Source organism: Pezoporus occidentalis, unplaced genomic scaffold, assembly GCF_034315485.1.
Source record: "Pezoporus occidentalis ecotype Australia unplaced genomic scaffold, CSIRO_AGI_Poc_V1 ctg97, whole genome shotgun sequence".
NCBI lineage: Eukaryota > Metazoa > Chordata > Aves > Psittaciformes > Psittacidae > Pezoporus > Pezoporus occidentalis.
The window spans coordinates 20044-42409 of record NW_026916336.1 but is presented as its reverse complement, the minus strand read 5'-3'; the positions used below and the strand labels follow the sequence as shown (position 1 = coordinate 42409).

The 22366-nt window shown below is 42.0% G+C and overlaps 1 protein-coding gene across 15 annotated transcripts in view; it reads right to left on the bottom strand.

Moving 5' to 3' along the window:
- The window catches only part of COL24A1 (collagen type XXIV alpha 1 chain), a 159128-nt gene that overhangs the window by 128052 nt on the left and 8710 nt on the right, over window positions 1–22366 (bottom strand). For 7 of the 15 annotated variants that reach the window (XR_009962346.1, XM_062606482.1, XM_062606494.1 and 4 more), the window contains exons 1-2: window positions 11260–11459; window positions 5183–5244 (exon numbers count right to left, since the gene is read on the bottom strand). Coding sequence is in view for 14 of the 15 variants with exons in the window: in XM_062606482.1 (XP_062462466.1) it covers window positions 5183–5244; window positions 11260–11315 (118 nt within the window). In the remaining variant the exon portion in view is untranslated. Of the gene's footprint in view, window positions 1–5182; window positions 5245–6491; window positions 7154–11259; window positions 11460–13215; window positions 13387–13804; window positions 14694–17797; window positions 18239–19893; window positions 22037–22366 lie in introns of those variants that run through there. The other 8 variants (XM_062606484.1, XM_062606483.1, XM_062606489.1 and 5 more) reach the window with 7 other exon arrangements.

Sequence of the window (22366 nt, the reverse complement as noted above, 5' to 3'; positions counted from 1 at the left end):
ATATTATCACCTAATGGGTAGAAACACAGTTATCTAGCCTCCTGATAAACTAAAATCATACCCAACCTGGGTAAGAAAAAAAAAAGAAAAAATCAGAGCCAGGGTAAATCAATGGTCAAAGATGACGAAATTCATTTGGTGTTCATTTGCTGCCTAAATCAGACTAAGGAATGTTGGAGCTGGCAGGCATAAGCACCTTCTTCCTTCAGGATGAATATAAAGACACTGTAAGATCCCTTATGATGCAGCTGAAACAGAAAGACTACAAAGGCTTGATAGGAGATAAACATCACGTCCCCAGCAGTCGTTCTGCAGGGTCACAAAATAAGACAGCACTTACGGCACTAAACTGCTGTTCTGGGTGTTTGTGGAATTGCTAAAGAAATACTGCAGAAACTGAGATAAAGGGCAATCATGAGACAAGAAGGTTGGGGGCTAAAATATATGACGTGAGAAAAGGCTTAAGGACATACACTTGCTTGGCCTGGAGATAGGAAGGTTTGGGGAAGACTAAAGACAATTGCCCATTATTTGAATTGGGCAAACAGGAAAACTGAGGAGTAACAGGCACAGGCTGCAACGCAAGAAATTCCATTCTCTTACAAAGAACAAGCATTCTCACCGCAAAAGTGGTTAAGTGCTGGAGCAGGAGGGCAGAGACACTGTGTAACCTCCATTCTTGGAGACTTTTAAAGCCCAACTGGACAGCACCCAGAAGTTTGAACTAACTTCAGCACTGACCCTGATCTCAGCAGGAGGCAGGACCAGATGACCTCAAGGTCCCCGTAGCCTATATTTTCCGATTTTCTGCACAATGGGAAACTGAGTGTTGTACTTCTCATACACAGCATCGCACAGAAGCACAGGGTATCATCTTTTTCTCCCCATAACTGGCTGGACCTAAGCTTCAGTGAACTGTCTATATAAAAAATAATTAGTAGTATCTAACAGTTGCACTGACCTAATAAGCCAAAAAGAAGTTAAGAATTCTCTGCTCTATTAAGAGAAAAAAGAAACTGAAACAAATGGATGTTCACTTTTAGTGGAAAAAAGTTCTCCTTTCCCAGTCTCCCCTTTCTCTGTTCACTGAATGTATTCATAGCAAACTCTAAGATTAGACAGATGCTGGCTTAGTTTCAGTGGTAAGTTATGAAAAGAGCCTGACATTTCCTTGGGAGCGATTTATAAACTGGAACCAAAAGCATCAACCTGAATGCACTGTACATCTTGAAAATTAATTACACACCTTGTAGTGTTTCTAGTCAAGTTTGAGATTCACAGATGTGCCAAGATTATCCTGGCAGGTAGCCAGCAGAGACAGAGGCATGGAGAAAGCATCTCTTTGCAGAACTTCATGTGTACACCGACTTCTCAAGATACTTTGCCTCAGAACAATTAATTTAGTATGGCTCTATTTTTATCTGTCAAACTGATAATGGAGGTCAGATTAAGCAGACCTTCAGAGCACAGTGTATCTGCTAATGAACCACCACACTTTCCCAGGACCCCAGTCCCGCATGGTCTACGTATAGTTACAGAGAAGAAAGCTGTACTTGTATTGCCTGTGCGAAAACTAGGAAGAAACACAGGTCATGTGCTCTGGGAAACACAGAGGTCTTATACATGCAAATAATATCGCACGGCTGGAGACACCATTGCATCACTTCTGTGCGCTGCCTGGGCTACCTAACTGCACATCTGATAGCCTAACCTCAAGTGCCTAAATATCGTAACCTAACAATAAATATTTGGCAATAAATATTTTATGCAATAAATATTTTAAAACATTTGCAATTATACATTTGTATTTTAAAAAATTATTGCATGTGATCTGCCCAAACTATCACAGATTGAAATACAAAACAAAAGCTTAAACCTAAACAGGCTTAAATCAGTCAATTTAAAAATTACATTCAAAAGTATCGCTACTAAGTCTCAAAATGCAAGCAAAATTGCCAAAATTTTGGCAGTTCTAATTTGAAAACAGCACATTGTTTAAAAGTTATTAATAAAAGGAGAGTTCTCTGAGAGCACAATAAGCAGTAAGACAGATACTCCACATCCTGGCAAAGAGACCTCTGCAAACAATGACAGGTCCTGAGAAAGCTAATCACAGATAAATGTGTGAAAAATTACAGCAAAAGATTAAGCATCAACTAATTATCCCTTGCTGATTTGCTGCCTGTTAACCCACCCTCAGGCCAAAAGGCTGTCCCAAACTTTTTTGGCCGGTCCGTTGCTTCATTTCTGGTCCAACATGTATTTTAGCTCAAGGCTTTCAGAAGCTCTTGGCAGCACACATGGTTTTGGGAGGAGGCAATTTGCTCAACTCCTCCTCCCAGCATGAATACCACAATTTTCTTCACCTATCAGGAGTCAGTTCTCTTTGTTTACCCATGTTTGCATGGCATCTGACTTCACTTACTGTTTACTCAACTCAGTAGTCCCAAAAATCTTAACACCTCATCTTCTTGAAGGAACAACTGTTTTGTGTTTCAGGTGTCAAGCGCTTTCCTTCCACTTTCTAGGAGGACTTGAAAAATTCACAACCTTACTGTGCCAAGAGGAGGGGAAACCTAACAGAGACTTTGGCAAACAAACAAGCAAAAAAACAACAAAAAAAAAACAACTTCTGACCCTCTCGTGTCATAGGAAAAAAGAAAAAAAGAAAAAAAAATCCCCAAAAGGAACTGGGGAGGGATGAGGGGATTTGGCTATTGGATCATTCCAAACCCCCATTCTGTTCAGTCTCTCCAGTTCACTTCCCACATTCCTCCAGACTCTGAAGGCAAAATATTTGGGGTGATCTCTCCATTTCAGCAATCCTAGTACACACATTACTCACTTTCCCTTTACCAGTATGCACCAAGGAAAGGCAAGGGTCATCCATCAGTCAGCTCCACCAGAACCAAGAGTAAGTATTCAGCAGGTGGCCCATTTCCTTGGTGATGCTGCATCTGCAACTGGGTAAAGTAAGATATCTGGCTGCAGCCAATGCTCTTGCAGACACCAAGATGAGCAACTAGCCTTGGAAATCCAACCAGATACATTGATTCTCTATGTCCTTGAGCCACACTCAAAGTACTATTCATAAAGGCTGAGGCTGTATCTTTGTATGTGTTTCACTGAACACAAAATACAGCTGCCTACTAAAATGAACATGGCATAGCTTCTCAGATGAAGCATGCATAGGCTGTCACATAAGCTCAGGGAAAAAAGGGATGTTAATTACTCTAGTAGCCTCTTCCTATTTGGCAGAATACTTTTTTTTCCAAAACACAGGTGCCACAGGTTTTAATAACAATGTGAGTTTTAACACACTCCAAATGGGCAGACAGTCCTATTCCTCTTCAGAGACCAAATTCTAAACGCTGCAAATGGCATAGTGCTAGCTCTGCAGGCTGCACACCGAGGCTGTTCTTTTTCTGAGGAGGTTTCCTCAGTCTGCTGTTCTCTGAACTGCCTTTCACAAACTTGCTCGCGCAGCATGCAAATAAAGTGCACGAGGGACCAAATTCACCCATGGGCAGAAAGATGCATCAAGGTTCCACGCATCATTTTGATCCCAAGCAACCACCTAAGGGAAATGAAGTTGGGATGGCATCTGTGCACAGGGGGTGGGGGAGAGTTTCCACTTGGTAGGGCTTCTTACACAGTTATCTACAAATGCTGCTTTATCTGCTGATGACCAAAGAAAAATTAATCATATATAGCCACATCAAGACTGGACGCTGCACTCCATTTCTGCAAAGGTCTGTGCACAGAGGTGCTCTGGGCTGAGAGGTGAATAAGCCTCTGACTGCACCCACTCCCCCATGTCGCTGCCAGCCCCTAGTCCTGTAGCCTTCACGGTCCTCTCCTGAAGTTTTGTTAGAAAAGCCCTTCTGAGGCTGAGGCACATGAAAAGTGAGAGAAACTGTTCACTTCTTTGCAAAGAGGAGGGTGGTCTGTAGGGATGAAGACAACTCAGACCATCACTGCACACCTGCCTCTGGCATCCTTCACCTCCTCCTGCTACACTGGGAAAGTGCAAACAGCCTCTTCTCTTTCCATCCCTGCAGGCCTGGAGTGGAGCAGGGCAGGCCACACACATCTATGAGTGCTGCCCCTCCTCTGATGAGAACTTGGCTCAGCTGCAAGAAAAATCCAGGAAAATCCCACCATCACAAAAGCACGTGTCTCCCATTGAGCTGAACACGAAAAAAAAAAAAAATCAACAACCAACCTTACCAGGCAAACAAGGAGCAATGAATGGAAAGCAAAAGTACAAAGAGAGCAGGGAGGTGAGGGGGGAACACAACTGAAGAAAAAAGAAAAAACAAGCTTCGCCAGTTGCAGGAAATTGTTAGAAGGTAAAAGACATTGGTGAGAATAACGGTGGGAGGCTGCCAAGATATCCCACGGGGCTCTAGCAAAACGTTATCAGGAATAAGTCTTGTCTTAACCATACAACCCAGCTGTTTGTATTCAGCTGAGTATCTGCAGTTAACATACTTACCAGCCAAGGTTGACCTATTTCTTGCTTCACCTGTATGGTGAAGGACCATGGCAGAGAACTGGCACTGCCGCTCTTCTGGCAGGTAAGAAATGACTATATGGCACATTAGCCTCCACCACTTCGGGATGCTAGTATTACCACAGGGGTCACTTGTGCAAGCTGCACATCTGGTACAGTTGGCAGATTAAAGAACAAACTGAAAACAAGACAACCCTATTTCCTTACTAACATCTGCATCTGAATGCAAAACCAAATGAATACACAATTTCACTTTTTGCTTTAATGATGCCAGCCTAGACTAAGCCCTTATTATATGCAGTGGTTTGCTTGCACAGCCCTAAGTGCAAAGGTAACTCAGTCATAGCTCGCCACCCCCAAAGACACCCACTTACAGTGAAGACACAATCAAAGCCTTTTCACTGTACAAGGCTTCCCTTTTATGAAGAGCTTGCTTAAATATGTAAGCAATTTCACAGACAGAAAATCTGAGTAATTTTTAAAAGGTCATCTTTTCCAAACTGGTTGCTTTAAAATTTACTCTCATTATGCTGTAGCTGGTATTTTCTTTAAGTCGCCATTAAGGAACTGAACCTAAGGTCAGTAGTAACAACAGACATTTACTCTTTTCATCTATTAACAATTATATAAATGTCCTGTTATTAAAAAAAAAAAAAGCATTCTCACCTTGTTTGGGTACTTGTGCAACACCCACAGCCATACATATTGCAATAAAAATGAGAGTTTTCCTAAAAGGGAAAGAAAGAAAAGAAGACGTGAGAAAACATCTATAGTTTCAGAACTCCAAGGATTTACAAGATTGATTCAACATCCAAAGTCAATGGCAGGATACCAGACTTCAGCAAGTCCTGGATAAAAGCCATCACATTGTACAACTTTCCACTAACGCCGAGAAGGCATTTTACGCAAAGATCAAGGATTATGTATGCCCTCATATATATTACATATATTTTACCCTAGCTTTTATTAATAAAGTGCATCTGGTTTATATTTCTTGCAGCAGCCTTCAAATATGTATGTTACTATGCAGTAAATCTCTTCCTGGAAAGAAAAAAAACAACCTACAAACCCACAACATTACTGTAAAGAAACTAGAAAATAAATGACAAGTTCATACCTGTAGAGATCATCAGATATTTCTGACCTGCTATCAGTCTTGTTACTATATTGCATCATTTTACTATAAATGAAAATGTTTCACAATTTTATTCCTGTATTATAAATTTTAGTCATGTTACAAACGCTCTTCACACAGAAAAAGCCATCAGATTTTTACTTAAAACTTCATGCTCAGATAGAAGAGTGCAGTCCTGACAGGTAGCACAGACTGATTGCAATGAATATATATAAGGTTGATACAGATTATGTGCTCAAAATTTGCTTTACATGAAAAATATTGGATATTGGGCAAACAATACATTTTTGCCATTATTAAAAAGAGACTGCCTGCTGGTTTTTTACTCAGTTATTATACCAGCCAGATTAGCACCCTATCACACTCTTGTGAGTGACTGAATCTTTTATTAAATGAGAAATACATTTTCTGTTAATGTTTGACATCCAGGCACAGAAACAGATGTACATAATGATTATAGTAAGCTGTATCTATTTAGTTCTAAGACCAGCTATTTCAAAATATTGCAAATATAGTTCCAATACTATCTATTCAACTCACACTTAAGGGTAAGCTCAACCCTCCTGCTCATTAATATATATAACCTTATTGATTTTTTCATAATATTAATTGTTAGATTGACTAAAAGTGTTTGCTGGACCATGGCAGAGAGCCCTTGAGTATCTGGAATAAACAGTATTTGAAAGTAACACAGCTGCAACTAAACACCTTCAATATCATAGGCCAAGGGGTAACAGGGGAAGTTTAGACTGGATATAAGGAAATACATAGGTATAAGGAAAACAACCAAAATGCAAAAATCACTGGTCTAGCAAAGGGTGGGTTTCATTATTTACTCACCTTCCTTGGGCAGTTTTACTGTGGGGTTTCACCCCAGTTTCCAAACCAAGTCCCCCTTAGGGGAATGGGGTACTTCAGAGACAGTGCCACTTCTTCTTGTGAGCCCCCTCCTCAAGTCCAGCCCTTGAGAGACACTTGTCAGCTAAAGCTGAGCCCTCCCCCAATTCCTGTTATGAGGAAAACCAGCTGTGGCAAATGCTGGGAGGAAAAAGGAAGCATTAGAGACCCATGTCCCATTCCTCACAGGTGTGTTGGTTCAAATGATAACTGAAGAACTGCACTATCCAACACCCCTGCTTTCCAGCTAGCAAACCTTCTCCACCTGATCAGCAGCCTGGGCTGCGGTGACAACCTGCCACACCGATTTTCAGGCAAAGCACTTACTTAAACAGGATTTCAAATTAAAGGGACAGGGAAGAAAACTTTATAAAATTCGACTAAGAATATTTACCCTGCTATCATAAATCTTAAAGAGTCTCCTGCACTGTTCTTCAAAACATTTGCTCAATTTTCAAAGCAAACAAGTGGGCTGAATCTTGGACAAAATTAGGTCCATTGGTTATACACCATGTGGATTTGCATATTGTGACACCTTAACTTTTGGCAGGAACAAATGAATAATTTAAGGAACAGTACAGCATGATAATGGTAATATGTTATTGGTATTGCCACTGTGAAACCGTAAATACATCACGTTTCCAGGAAAAAAATGCAGAGAATATACAGGATATTAGAAAATGTGCAGCACTGCTCCAGTTCTGATCAAAGAAGGAGACTGGGGTGGAAATTACACCTTGCAAATCCCAACATGCTTGTAAACACATGTGTTTTAATCAACCACTGCAGTCTTTCCTATTTCTCTCCTCATACTTTCTCCTGCTACAGCCATGAAATGTCTACTGGAACAGTTCTGCCAATCCTGCAAAAGACCTAACATTGACTGCTGTCCAAACAGCAGATCAGCTATGGGACACTCACTTCGGCTTTTTCAGCTCTGAAGACCAGAATTTAAGTTCACAGTTTGTGTCACACAATGATGATCTTTTGCTCTAATGAGCAGCTCAGTGACAGGAGACAGCTGTGTAAGGAAGAAAGTCCATGCATTGCACTGCATCAGCTAAAACTCACAACAACTCTTTATTTATTTGACTGTCATTAGCACAAAATGGATTTGCAAGTAAAAATAACATAAACACATTTTAGTTAACTCCAGAGTTGACATGCTTAAAGAACCCCAGAACCCAAAATGCAAAGATGATTCCTCATTACAATAGCCTCTTCCATAACATCAGCCAGGGACAAGCTATGTGTCAGGTTCTGACTGTCACCTCCCAGCAAATATTGTAGGAAGGCAAGAAATTCCAAAATGCTCCCAGGGCTGTAAATTACACAGATGTAACTGGATATACAGAAACATTTAGTGAGAGGTAAAGACAAATGTCTGGCTTACACAGGGCTCTCCAGCTAATGTCAAGAACAGACGAGTGATCAGCTAACAGAAAATACAGGGATCAGAAACAACCATAGGGCTAGAGGTCCTTTAATGCGTGGGAAAGTTAAGTCTTCCTTTTACCTATTTTTTTTTTTTTTTGCAGTAAGTAAACCTTTCTGTAAATGAAACCATGTGCAACCTCAAGTGAAGCTGTACAAGGGAGCCCTCCATGGCCAAAGATGAAAAAGGAAATTCTGTTTTTCTTCCTTCTTGGTCAAGATCACTATTCTTTGCATTTGCAGCTTTTAAGCTTCAGAGCAGCCACTTCTGTCTCCATTCTCTCACCAGAACTGCCCTAAAACACCAGGCTCCCTGCTGTGTTATGCATACATGGCTTGATCCATTGGCTGCCATGGCTGCAAGGAACAAAGCAAGCAGCTTCCAGAAACCCTGGACAGCATGCCCTAGCTGAGCCCACAGCTCCTGGGGAGGCTTGCCCCTCTGAGATGTGACAACAGAAAAATGCAAAAGCATATGGCAGGGAGGACTCCAAGCAACATATATGGTGGCTGGTGGCTGGTTTCCCCCATTTAACATCACACATGAAGCTGTTCCAACACCACTTGTCTATGTCCTGTCCTAGAGTTCAAGGTATCTCTTGAGCTTCCTCCCCTCCATGTACCTTTTCATCCTTTCTCCTATTTTACATGCAAACACCACCTGAGGGCAACTATATAATTGTTTGGAGGAAGGCACTACCAAATGTGGTTGATACCTTTTAAACTAGAGCTTATCTTTCTGATCTTTGACATCTTGTGGCTGCCTGCCTCTCCCTATGAGTGGACAGTGACCACTCATGCTTATGTTCTTCCATTATGGGTGATGGAAGAAGCAGGAGGTTGTGGCAAGCAGCGATGAAAAATTGCAACCTTGGAAGATGATTCAGCAACGGACAGAGCTCGGGTTTGGTCAGTGCAGAGCAGTATCCTCTTCATTCCAGGCTAGTTTCCTAAAGCTTAAGTTTAAAGGAAGAAATACCACTAGCTGGCTGCTAGAGAAGGCAGGAAAACCTATTCCCAGATTAACTGGCACAGATGCTTTCAACCCTGTGCTCATCAGTGATGATGGTTTAATTACTAGCACCTGCCCTATGTGCACTGATTCAGTGGATCTCCTCAGGACTGCTGAGGAGAATGGCCCAGCTTGTGTTCATCCAGCCTGAGGAGGACTTTGGGAAAGGTGATAGCACCCTGTGGACAGAAATGCCCTGGGCTTCTCAAAGATCCTAAGCTGCTAAAAACCTTTCAAGATCTAAAAGTAAAGGTATCTTCCTCCTTTGCTACTATAATGAGATTAGCCAGCAGCTCCAGTGCTGCTTATCAAATGAAGAGACCTACTACCAAGGTGGCTCAGGGGACACAACAGCCCCCAAAGCCTCTTGGGCAAGTGGCATGCCCTTTGGGCATGGATGCCCCTGTGCAGCTAACCAGTGAGGGGGAAGCACCTGAATCCTTTGACACAAGCTCACAAGATGGGAGAAAGGGAGAGACATAAGGCAAGAAGTAGAGAATCAAAACACATAGTGCTCTGAAAAGCAGAAGCCTAAGATGAGTCCTGCAACAGTGCTGTGTGTCAAAGGCAAGAAACTCCCTGTCTGGTGGCCCAGATGCTCTCTGGACAACCTTTGGCTTAAGATGAGAAACTACCACATCCAGAATAGTCAACTCTGTTTTTGTAAAAGGAGAAAAGTTAATCAAAAAGAAGTTACTTTAGAGCCATTTTATGAGTACCTCCCTAATTTCCTACACTAGTTCTCTTGTCTAGCTAGTGCACACTGTCTTCCTGTGTATTAAGGCAAAAGCACAAAGCTCAAATTCCCACTCCTGTGAAACGCTCCCTTCTGTTGTCTCTGTATACTTGTCTCTACACATTTTTCAGATTGGTTGAGTTTTACAACTCAGCTCTCGTAACTCATGTTTCAAAATTAACTATTCCATCAACAAATGTGGGGAGAGGTTTAGGAGTCATGCTGCTGTTTCATTTATCTAACCTGCAGAGACACCCCTACACAGGGAGCAGGTCTGACGTAACATCATTTCCACAAAAAGATGGTGTAGGTTGCAAGGGACTGACTGGCTTGATACATGCAAAGGGAACCAGAGCCTCCTGTGAGGAATTCTGGTTTCTTAACCCAGGCAAGCAAGCATGTTGCTTTCTCTCTAGTCAGGTAAATTAGGGAAACAAGATAGAAGCATAGAAATACATATTGCCGAGCTATCTCAAATTTTCAGCTTAGATAAACTGCACCTCTGCTACAATACTACTTCACTGTAGTTCAGTTTATATTTCTGTACCAGCTCTATCCCTTTACAGACATCATAGAAACTCCTTCTGCAAATTGCAGAGACAATTCCTGAAGAGTCCCCCAGACACAGCCACGAAACACACAAACATGGAAGGCCACCTTCAGGCAGCCGTGGAAGTGTCCACAAGCATTCAAACGCACCCAGATTATACACGAGGAACATTTTAGCAGCATAATCGTCACTACAACACATGACAAACCCTTCTCTGTCCCGCTCAGAGCTCTCGGTAAACTTAATTCAAGCCAGAATAAGCACTTTTAAAAAGGAAACGTATACTGGTAACGTCTATAATATCATTTTAACTATTAAAAGTTCACAATTATCTTGCCCCGGCTGCTTTGAGACAAACTGTAGAGGAGAGCAAGCTCTGCTTCTGCAACACTAATGATGATGCGTTAGAAACACCCCAGCCTATAGCAGAAGCAAGTAAATACAGGCTACCTCATCTGTTATTAAGAGTGTCCTCAGCTCTTAGATGTGAATCGTGCAATTTTTTTCTTGTTTGCTGTGCTTTAGTAGCCAGGTACCAAAAGGGAAGCAGCCGGGCTCCCCGCGGGTGCGGAGGCTCACTCTCCCCAGGATCCCTATTCTCCCAGGAGCCGGGATGCGCTAGCTCTTGAGTCAAGCTGCCCCCACCCCAGGGGCTACGCTCCCCGGCTCGGACGGGAGAAGGATAACGTGAGGCATGCGGGACAAGGATAACGTGAGGCATGCGGGACAGGACCGGGGGGACATCCCGAAAGCAAGAGGGAGAAGAGAAAGAAGGGAGTGCGGAGGGGAGAGACAGACAGTCACGGGCAAGGCGAGGAGCCGGCATCCTGCAACCCCCATCGGTCCTCCAGGAGTACCCGGGATCTCGCAGGGTTACGGCTGCAGAAGGTGGGGTATGAGGACAGCACACCGGGAACATCGGCCCCTGCCCCAGGGAGCAGCCCCATCCCTTCCCGGCCCCGGTAGCGATGACACTTACGTTTGCGCCGCAGGAAAGATGCGTCCTCGCCTTGTCCTCTCGGCTCTCAAATGCATTTGGATGCATTTGCCCGGGCAGCGGAGATCCGAGGAAATAGACGGAGCCGAGCACCGCGCCGCCGCCGAGTTAGGTCCGGCCCATCAATCCCCTCCGCCCCCGAGGTCTCCGCAGAGCTCCGCGCAAGCCCGAGGGCGGCCCCAGGGCGGGCGCTAACGGGGGCAGGGTGGGTACGCCGGAGGAGCTCCGCGGAGTGCGGTGATGTAGCCGCCTCTCCGGCACCGGCGGCCTCCCCGCCAGCCTCGGTGTTGAATTTCAGCGGTGGCCGCCGGCGATTACATCAGCAAACACGGGGCGGGACGGACCCGTCCGCGCTGCCCCGCGCAGCGACACCAGCGGGGCGCGCAGTGCCGCGCCGAGCCGATACGAGTCGATCGCTGCCAGCTCCAGCCCCGCGGAGGGGCCCAGGCAGGCAGAGCCGTGCGGTAGCCCCGGGTGCGCCCGTCCAACGGGCAGCGGGGGACTGTAAGGGGCAGACAGGTGATGGCGGTCAGCGCATCTGAAGGGCGAGAAGTGCCTTAGGTTCCCACCGGGCTTCAGCTGGGAAGGGCTGGCAGAAAGCTGCAAGTTAAAAGTCAAAATGTGGGGATGGAGGAGGAGGGGGGGAAAGGAGATCATGAAATGCTATAAGAAAAAGCTGAGTGCGCTGGAGGGTTTACATCTCGAGTATAATTGGAGTGGGGTCTAGCAAGCCTCCCTCTGAAAAATGTTTGAGGAACAGATGTAATCTGGTAGCATTACAATGTCAAAAGAAAGAAGACACCCTTCGCTGTCTTCTTCCTAAAATGACAAAGGACTTTTTGGCTTTAATTTCCAGTTTTCTTACCTTGTCCAAGTAACATTCTATTGCAACACCATCCCATAATACATCTTTAGGTAAGCTATCTCTCAGAACAAGCAAGGTAGGGTTAAACAGTACCAGACCTCGCAATATACACGTGGCCAAATCCTGCAGCCTTACTTAGGCAAAACTTCCATTGACCTAAGCAGAAATTTCATTGCAGTATTTGGCTCTTGCTGGGTGTTACGAGAACAAAAAGTTCACGAGACCTCTGGCAACGACCTTCAGGTTTTAGGTGACATGAAATAAAAGCAAACATATTCCCTAACAGCAGAAAACAAAAGAGGTGATAAGGCATAAAGAATGCCTGTGGAAGACAAGGATTTTAATATTCTTGTATCTGAGGATGCTCCACTCAGCTGAGAAAGACTTTTCTGAGTGATCCAGGTAGCTGGGAACAGGCAGAAAAAATAGGGCAAAAATTGTCAGGGAAAAATTGTTTTCAGGCAACACACCAGAATGGTTTTGAGTTAAATTTCACATTCAGTCATTTTCAATACCTTGAATCATTCAGAATCTATATAGTCTCACTCGCTACCATGGGATTTCCTATTTACTTCATTATTTGAGAACAAGGTAAAAGCTGTCAACATTTCTGCTTCCTGACTCTGTACCCTGCCTTAAACAAAGTGACAGCAAAATTTGAAAATGTGCTTGTTCACTGAAGAGAACATAGAGCCTGCCCAGGGAGGTACTGAACACTGTTGCAGTGAAGGCTTTCTCAGCATTTCTGTTTTAAACCACACTTGAATGGCTTTCAACAACTGCAGTGTCGTATTTCATTTAGGTTTTATTAGCATTAAGATGAACTAAGATGTACATTACAGATTGGGTTTGGAATGGTTTGGTGCCATTCCATGAAATCTATCAAGCTCTTAAATAAGATGTCATGTGTGGAGTAGGCTTTGCTTCATAGCAAAAAATCACTATCAGGTTTATTCTTACACTTGCTTCTTCCATGTGTTCTTACAGCCTAATACGTGAAACCTACTATGTTTAAAGCTATCAGATTACGAGTGTTTATTTCCAGTGCTATATATAGCAGTCTGTATACTTACAAGTAAGACACTAAGCTCCGGATGCATTAACACTCATTGCAACACAATGATGCTGGAGTTTCATTTCCCATGGTAAATGTCCCGAGATCCCATTTTTCATGTTTGCTGTCTCCAGCTTGACCACAGCCTATCCACGATTTCTTTTATCTCTCCAAGTAAACCAAGGGATTACTGAAATGCAAAAGTAATTCTTTTGAGATATCACTTCTTGCCTTTCTGACACGATTACAGGCTTTTCTTCTGTTTACTTGCTCCTTTTCCAGCAGTTTGTTGTTTTTTTTTTCCCTCCTTTTATGATCAGACTTGCTCATCTGTCACTCCAGATTACAGCTGCTGAGTTCCAGCCACACTTTGGGAAACAGAACAGGAGCTACTCTTGAACAGTATAAGAGGCGAGGGAAATGATTCCTATCTCTGATTTTCCTTCCAGAAAATGTACAGGAGAAAGCAATGATTGGTATACTGCCAGAGCCTAAAATTAAAGAAAAAAAAATGAATAAGAATTTGAAAGAAAATGTGCAACATGGGAATGTGAGGACTGAGTGTTGAAGCCTGAGCCTTATCCTGCTGCAGTCAATAGGAACTTTACCTCTGACTTGAGTAAGAGCAGAACAGGACCCACACAAGTTTCCTGGTACAGTCCCAGTATTAGGAACTTTTGGCAGAAGATCCACACTGCCATTCAGTTCCCTTTGGAGAACTGATTTGCCCTGCACACCACAATATATGGTGTTAGGCTACGTACCAAAATTGCTGGAACCTAGTTCAGCAAAATTACTTAGAATTCTGACTGTGGCAGCCAAGAAAATGTTTAACATACTGCTCCAGTTAAAGAAAATTACCCAGCTATCAAATAGGATTCACAAGTACAAGAAATGGAAAGGATTACAGTATGTCTTTTACAACAACTGGCTAAAATTGAAGAAAGGGGGACTCCAGGTCTGAGGCCATTAGACATGTTTATTTCTTTGTAGAAAGTGAAAGACATTGTAATGACCAGTGTTTGCCTTCTCTCTCCAGATACGCCTGTTACCTTCTGATAGAAGACGTTTTTGAGAGTCGGTATTCTCCAGTCTTGAATAGGCCTAAAATCTTGAAATGCCTTTGAAAAGCACAATTGATTACTTTTTAGGTTAATCCTATCCATTCTCATTTTTTACTAGCAAAATAAGGAGACAGTTAACATAAATTTATATTCTGAAGAATTCAGAGCAGAGAGGATTTTTCTGCCTTACAAGACCAACACACAAAAACTTCTGAGCAGAAGAGGCTGAAGGAGGAAAGGAGAGATGCTGTGGGTGCAGGCGACAAAACTTAAGAGGTCCAGGCTACAGAGCAAAAATTGGCATGACAGTCAGGACTGACAAAAATACCAAACCACAAATGACTGTATAGACTACTGAGATTCCTTAAGGTGATTAGCTAGAGCAAACAAGGGAATATATCCAGCCAGGAGCAAGAAGCAGAAGAGAGCCTGAATGAACCGCAAGCCAGAGTAGAGACTCCAGATCACAAAGCTCCAGCGACTCCAGCTGAGAAAGGTGTCTCACTGTAGCCAAGATACTAGCAATTGTTTACCAGACAAGGCATCTTCCGTTCCAGAATGTCGCTGCTATAGCAGAGACCCCCCATAAACCAGAGTTAAAGCTCTCGTGGAGAGAGCTGAAACAGGCAACTGAAGCAAAGCGTTCTGAATGAGCAACCCCATGCCCAGCAGCTGAAAAGCTGTGACATCTTGTTCCAGCGATGGCACATCGTACGCCATACCAAAAATGCAGAGAAGCCCAGCCAAACACACAAGAAAATATTAAAGGAAGAGAGGAGGCCTGAGAAGCAGTTATTAGGAAAGTAATAAGGGAATGGAAAATGCAAGAACGAGTGCAACGTGGGAACCCTGAGAATAGCTTGCCAAATGAGAAGACTCCAGTTACCAAATAGACCAAACTGCCAAGAGAGAAGCACAGTAACTATTTCCATCTCAAAGAGGGGCTCTGGTACCTAAGAGCAACTTGTGAAAGAAACAGAGAAGAAGCTAGAGAAAACCCAATTACTTTCATTTTTAGTTAATCTTTATCCCATCATTGATAGAGTGCTTTGCCATCCAGGCAGGCAATAGAGACACCCACTTTTACAGACAGGAAGTTGTATTTGACCTGAGGTATTATCTGGGATACTCATTGAACTGAAAATCCCCTTATAGGTGAAGTCCATAAATAGGACCAAGAGTCTGTATTCCCATGGCCAAGTTAACATGCCTACTGATATGTCCTGACAAAGACACAAAGATCAAGACAGGCCTCAGCAGATGTGTTCCTCCACCAGAGTGGTGGCTGAAACCACCTGTCACAGGCATTCAGCAACCTCAGTGGGGTTCCCTGCACCAGGGCTTCCCCAGCAGGTCCCTCCAAAGCCTCCTGCCCACTGCAGGAGCCCTCCCCAAAGTGGGGTTCTCTGTCATTATAAATGTGCCCTGTCTCCACCAGTAAAAGGAAGCAAAAACCTTTTTCTTTGAGAAATAAATAAAAAGTTGTGGTTGTCCTATGTGAAAAAACACTAGCTCATAGTACTGGGACACTTAAGTGTTTGGTAGTGCTCCACAGTGCCCTTTCACATTGGAAGGGCAAGTCAAAAATCCCTTAGCGACACATTAGAGCATCTTTCTCCAGGTTAAAATCTGCAGGTATTACTTGAAAATTACTATCTATGAAAGAATTTGGAATTAAATTATTCATACTCATATGGTGCTCGTCCTGCTAGCAAAATCTCATCAGCACTAAAAATTGCTCACACATCTGGAAGAACCAGCACAGTCATCTGAGAAGCATTTCATTCCCAAGCCGCAGAGAGCTCTGCATTAGGCTAGTCCTTTTTAAAGACATTCTCCTTTCTTTTCTCAGCAACTGTGGGAGATGCTCAATTCTGCTTTAGTTCTAGAAAGGCCTTTTCTTGACCATCTCTGCTTCCAGCCTTGGGACTGTGCAGGTTTTCACACTGCTGCCCTACAGGCAAAAATGTGTTCTCAGATATTCCTTCTGCAGTAACTAAAATACAGTTTTGACCTGCCTCTGCAAAATTAGCTTTGGCAACTTCAAGGGGAATTTGCAGAAGCCTCAGTCCTCCACTTTCTCACTTGATGAGAGGTGAGATACTGGTGCTCAGTGGCTAACACCATGTTAAATCTCCGCCTTGGAGTAAGAGGACTTCTCACATTAAAAGTCTTATCAGAATTTTCTCCCTGATTATAGAAGCAGAAAATTTAATGAGATCAGTTTATGACCTTCAGAATGGTGAAAAAAATAGTGGTTTGTGGCAGCCACAAGAACTCCATTGCTTCTGCCCAAACTTTGAAAGACAGAAAGAAACAATATCATAATACTATGGATACTTATGAACTCCATCTTTGGGAAGAGAGAAGCGTAATCAGAAAAACATACATACTTTTACCAACTTCACATGGTTATCTCAACAATAAGCGATTGCTCTGGTATGTCTGAAAGTCTCCTCCAACTTCCCACCAATTATCTCTACTGGTTTTTAAATATCCTGAGTCTCTCAGCACACAGCATACCAAATTCATGTAAATCAATGGAATAATTTAAACCTCACAACATTTGTTGATAATGTTCATCAAAACAGGAGTTTCCAGACTCAGCAGGTATTAGTAGTGATGAATACAGAAGTTGCACTATTACCCTTCCTCCCCCTGCCTCCCCCCCCCAAGTCATGAGACTTATTCAGTAGTCTTTAGCTCCCAGTAAAGGAAACAAATGGGGCTTATTGTTGTTTGCTTTCTTTGAATCTCTGGATTTAAGAAGAAAGCCAAGAGTACTGTCAAGTTCAACGTGGTATTTTTTGGATGATGGACATTTAATTTCCAAATTAATAATTCTAGATCAGGCATGTATAATGGCAGGAAAAGTCTTCTATAGAGAGACTTGAAGTAGATTGCTTTTTCTGAAAATACCAGACAGATGAATATGTGGAATCCAAGACCAAAATACACTGCCACTAACTTCAATGCTGATATTTTTACAGTAGCAATATAATTGATTTTTGTAAATCCCTTACAGCTGTACCACCAATATAGCATAGCATTTTTAATAGGCTATTTTCATCACCTTATTTTTAGAGATGAAAATTTGTGCTTCAGTTATTTAAAAATGATTAGCTATGTGGGTGAGAACTACTGTTGCAGGAAAGTAAAGGACTAGGATTTTAACCAGGCATAGAGCAACCCTTCCCCCCTCCCACTTATATAAAAAAGTATAACTGAGTAAATTCTTCCTATAAACACCGATAAAGTGAAAAATTATGAATACATCTGAAACTTGAGACTTTTGCTTCTTGGATCAAGCAAGTTCATTAAGCCAGATGTGCCTGGATTATTCTTATTAGAGAGAGATATAAAAACCTTATGGTTGTTTAGTTATCCGGTGTTGGCTTAGCCATAGTCAAAAGTTGAACAACAGATGACATGAGTAACTGCAACACATTGACCTAAACACACATGCTACAGTTCAATGAATGAACATCATTAAGATTGAGAGGTCCAGAACCTGTCAAAGTACCAGCATTAACTTACATTTGCAACCTCGCTGTCCACACTAGAATCCTTATAGGATCATGCACCATTTTTCATGGGGCTCCAGCCTTCTTCTGGTGATCCAGATCCTCCACAGGCAGATGGGCATTGCACCATGGGACCTCCAGGAAATACAGGGTGAAACCTGCAGTGTCTCTCCTGGACACAAGTGAACTGCTGCTTTTTGGAAGACTTACAACCTGCATGAATTGTAAGGGCAAGGCAAGAGATATCAGGCTGGCACAATAGCCCTGCGCACTGCCAGATTTTAGCCTTTTTCTTTGAAGCAGGCAATGCCAAACCTTACCTCAGTGTCCGTTTTCAAACACAGGCTCAACAATATACTTCTTACCTCCCTTCAGAAACTACTAGAGCTGTTTAACCTTGTCTGAAACCATCCAGCTGAAACAGATGTTCACACAGACTAAAATGTAGACATCACTGAAACAAATGAGGAAAAAAAGTCCATTAAAAATCTATACTTTGTTCTTTTTCCATTTGATATAGTTTGGGATCATTTTTTTGTCTTAAATACTTATGGCATTAGAACATACATACAGAAAAGCATTTATGGTTATCAGATGTTTAGTTTTGACTTAGAGTGGTTGACCAACACATGTAAGCTAGCTGCTCTTTTCCAAAGCAAAGTATTCTGTCTTAATAGCTAACTTGCTATGATTTCAAAGTTACATATGTAAATATACCAGCATCATTATTTGCCTGTTAGAAAAAACATGGATTTTAATAAAAACTTTCACCAAAATTAACATTTTATTCCTTTACAAAGAATTGCAGCTATAACCTTTTATATCTCAAAAAGTATTTTTATGGTTTAAACACACATTAAGAAGTTGGGTAAATCTGCAGAGGTTTCCAGAAGATTTGTGTTATTCTTGAAGTGACATTGTTGATTAGAAAATTATTGCCCTATGCTTAATATTCTTTACAAGTTTGTGTTGAGGTTGTTTTGGAGAGGAGGAAGGTGTTGTGTGGCAGGGGTTTTTATTTTGTTTTGGGGGGTTATTTTTTGTCATTCACTAGGGTAATTTATTTGGAGTATTCACACATCCTAAAACACCATATTTATCAAAGCAGACACCTGAGGAAACAGTAGCAATCAAGAGGTTTTAAATTTGCCAAGACATAAAAGCCTCTCTTCAAATCCATCTAGGTATTTCAGTAACACAATCCTTTCTATGAACATAGCCTTAATTTTTGGAAATACCATCCCTACCAGGTCCAGTTTACCTTTGCAAAATCCCAGTAACCATCAAATACGCAGGTTTTGCGGAACTCCAGATTACAGGAATTGGGTCACATGGAAGGGGAGCATTTCACATATGCCTCTGACAGCCAACAGCAACCCTGTGCCTTCACTCAATGCTGTTTACTGCACTTTGGAGGATGAAAAAGATGTTGAAGGCTTTTGGTTTAGCAAATTTGGGGATAGGAAGCATCCTTCTGGGCTTCATATCAATTGCTGGAAGAAATAACATGTACTGGGAACAGTCAGGTAAGGGTGCCCTTGTCTTACATGTGCATGGAAACAATGCATTACTTCAGAAATGAAGATATTCATCTGTTTTAACAAAAAGAGCATTTTATTACCTAAGTGATACTTTTGAGGAAATGCTGGTGCCCACAAAAGCACTAAAAACCTGCTCACTACCATCAGACCATCATCAAGTAACAGGAAGAATCCCAATGGCACCAAAGCTGCTTGCCTGTGCTGTCGAATTTTATGCACTCAAATTACTACACTTGGCAGTCTGACAGTAAAAAAAAAAACAAATCTTCATTTTGCATAGCAGCAGGTAACCTATTACTCCAAATTCGTGAATAATTTAACAGAATAGCTATCAGAGAAATGTTTGCTAACACTGACAATCTCTGCCTTGTTGATGTTAGGGGATTTATTTTCCATTCTTTCCCGTGCCTCTCCAGTTCAGCTGCTTCCCTCATTTGACAATCTTCCATGAAGACACTGAAGATACCACAAAGCATTTGGAAGAGGGAGTGTTTACAAAGCTTATAAATAGACTGTGCTGTATCCAGAGTAGTTAGTTGTAAGCAAAGAAAAAAAGTGAATAACTTACAAGTATGCCAGATGACTGAAAATCCAAGGTTCATTCAGATGTTAGGCATAGACTGCATAATATATGCATGTAGGGTAAGTGCCACTGCATAATCTGAGGGCAAGTAAAATAAGTGATGGGCTACATGCAGACAAAATGCATGTAATACAGCTGAAATATCAATTGAGCCAGATGTTAATTTAGCTCATGACCCTGAAAATACGTTCCTGCAATCTTGTGCACCATGTGCAAGGCAGGATGTGTTTTTCCAGACTATTTACTGAAAAAGGAATTATTCTGAAAGAAAAGCCTTAAATCCCTTAGAATTCTTCAGAGCTTTGCCATTGCAAATACAGCTTCTGGGGACAATTTTAGAAAAAGAAGAGTAAGCACTGAAAATATACCTTGTTCTTATCATGGAAGCAGCTAGTTTGCAGTGAAAATCCTTGGCCCTCCTTGCCCCCTGCTGTTATGTTTTAAAAATCAATGCAGGGCTCCATCAGATCAATGTTTATTTCAGACAGGGAGGTTTTGGCTGAGCTGTAACTCATGTCCTTGGCATGTTTTAAGTAGTATATCAGAATGAATCATGTACTTTAGTAATACTGTGTCTTATTTCTGTCTCTTGTTTAGAGAACTAATGCATAACGCGGGAATCTTTAAGGATTTAGTCTCCCGTTTGGGACACAATTACACGTACACATGCTGTGATATGTGACTGCAGTCCATTAAGCAGCAGCAACTCTGAACTTCCACACTCCATACACATCTCTTAATTTAACTCCTGTAGTCTAAAATATTAACTAATTCTTCCACCTTTTGTCTCCCAGAGGAATATAATACAGAAAAACCTTCATTATTATATCATTCAAGCCATTTGTTTTTTTTCTAGGAGTCTAAATGCATGATACTAAACAGAAGCCTGCAGGGCTTTCTGGCCAGACACAGGAGCTGGTTGCAGAGGAGAGCACACACAGCACAACAAGTTAACCTCCAGCTCTCAGCACCAGAAAGTTATTTCTAAGCAGAGTATCAAATGCATGCTATGTAAAAATTGCTGATAGTTGCCATAAGATATTGGTGAGCTCCTCAAAAACAAAATGGCTTTTTGGGCCATTGAGATCCCCTCTTTACTCTCAGCAATGTACTTTTTGCAGAGGTACATTCAGAGTTGGCCCTCAGAGATGGATGCTGGCTGTGCTCAGTCTCTGAGTTGCTGAGTTCAGTAAGGTACTATGAGTAACACTGAGGTTCTCCATGGTATGTAAGACTAGTGGTCTTGTTGCATCTTATTGAGTGGCTTCCTTATCTCCACAGAACTGCTCTCCACAGTGATAATATCAGATAAATAATACTGTAGCAGAGTACGGCTCTTTGCAACGTTGCATCTGCATTCTCTCTACCACAGTGCTGCAGCTTGGGTTTTTTGACACAAAATGGCTTCCTTCCCAGACTGTTGTTGTGTAGTTCCAAGTACTGTAAAAGCAAAAAGCTTGATAGATAGTGGCCCTTCAAATTGCATTGGGCTTTTTTGTCCTATAGTACGTAAGTCTGAAGAGATTATCCTCCCAAACAATACCAGCTGCGTTATGACAACGTTATTAGGTCTCAGTTATTTGGATTGACATTTCTACCACCACACCAGGCTCTGCAGCATAGGCTTGCTATTGTCTGACTGAGCTCACACATCTGAAAAGTGTAAACAGCAGTTTACTACACTGCTGATATTCCTGCTCAATTTTAAAGCAAAACCCGGAATAGTCTACTAATAGGGAGCCATTTAGTTTTCCTGTTTAACTCAGATGCACCTCTTGACAGTGTCCCAAGAATCACTGGGAACCTCATTCTTTTGCATTTTGATTCTTCTGGATGGAGTTTGGACCCTGTGCCTCTTTCCAGTCTTTGTCCCTCCATTTGTGGTATGGCAAAATGTAAAGCCAGATTGTTTGCCATCTTTTTTGGTATTTGGCTTTCATAAACAGCTGAGCTTTCCTGCTTTCCCTGCAAGGGGAAGAACACACACAGAGGCAATTACGGGAGCCACACAACACTATACATCTGAACAGCAATTCCTATAGCTGCATCTTATATGTAGCTTTGGTTTTAAGCTATTTGGTCCTTATGCAATAGGCTTATTGGAATACTTGGATAACCCCTCAGAAAAGGTTTCTTTAGCAAACCAATTCAGTGTTTTATCTCCTGGCTGTAAGCAAGCACAGACCTTCATCTCTTTCATAATTTAATGATTTGGATTTTTTTTCCTCCTCTCTCTGGTGATTCTTAAATTATGTTGCACACCCAACTAGAAGTTTCTTAAATATATAGCAGGCTATAGCACTACATTTAGAGATTTAAAATATAAGGGCAACAATTTTTAGGAGTTTAATTAAACCATTAATTTTAATAAAAATTATTGAACTTGCATTGCAGCTCCACAGTGTCATTCAGAGGCTGAAACATGCCATGGCTAACTCAAAAGGAACTATGACATAAT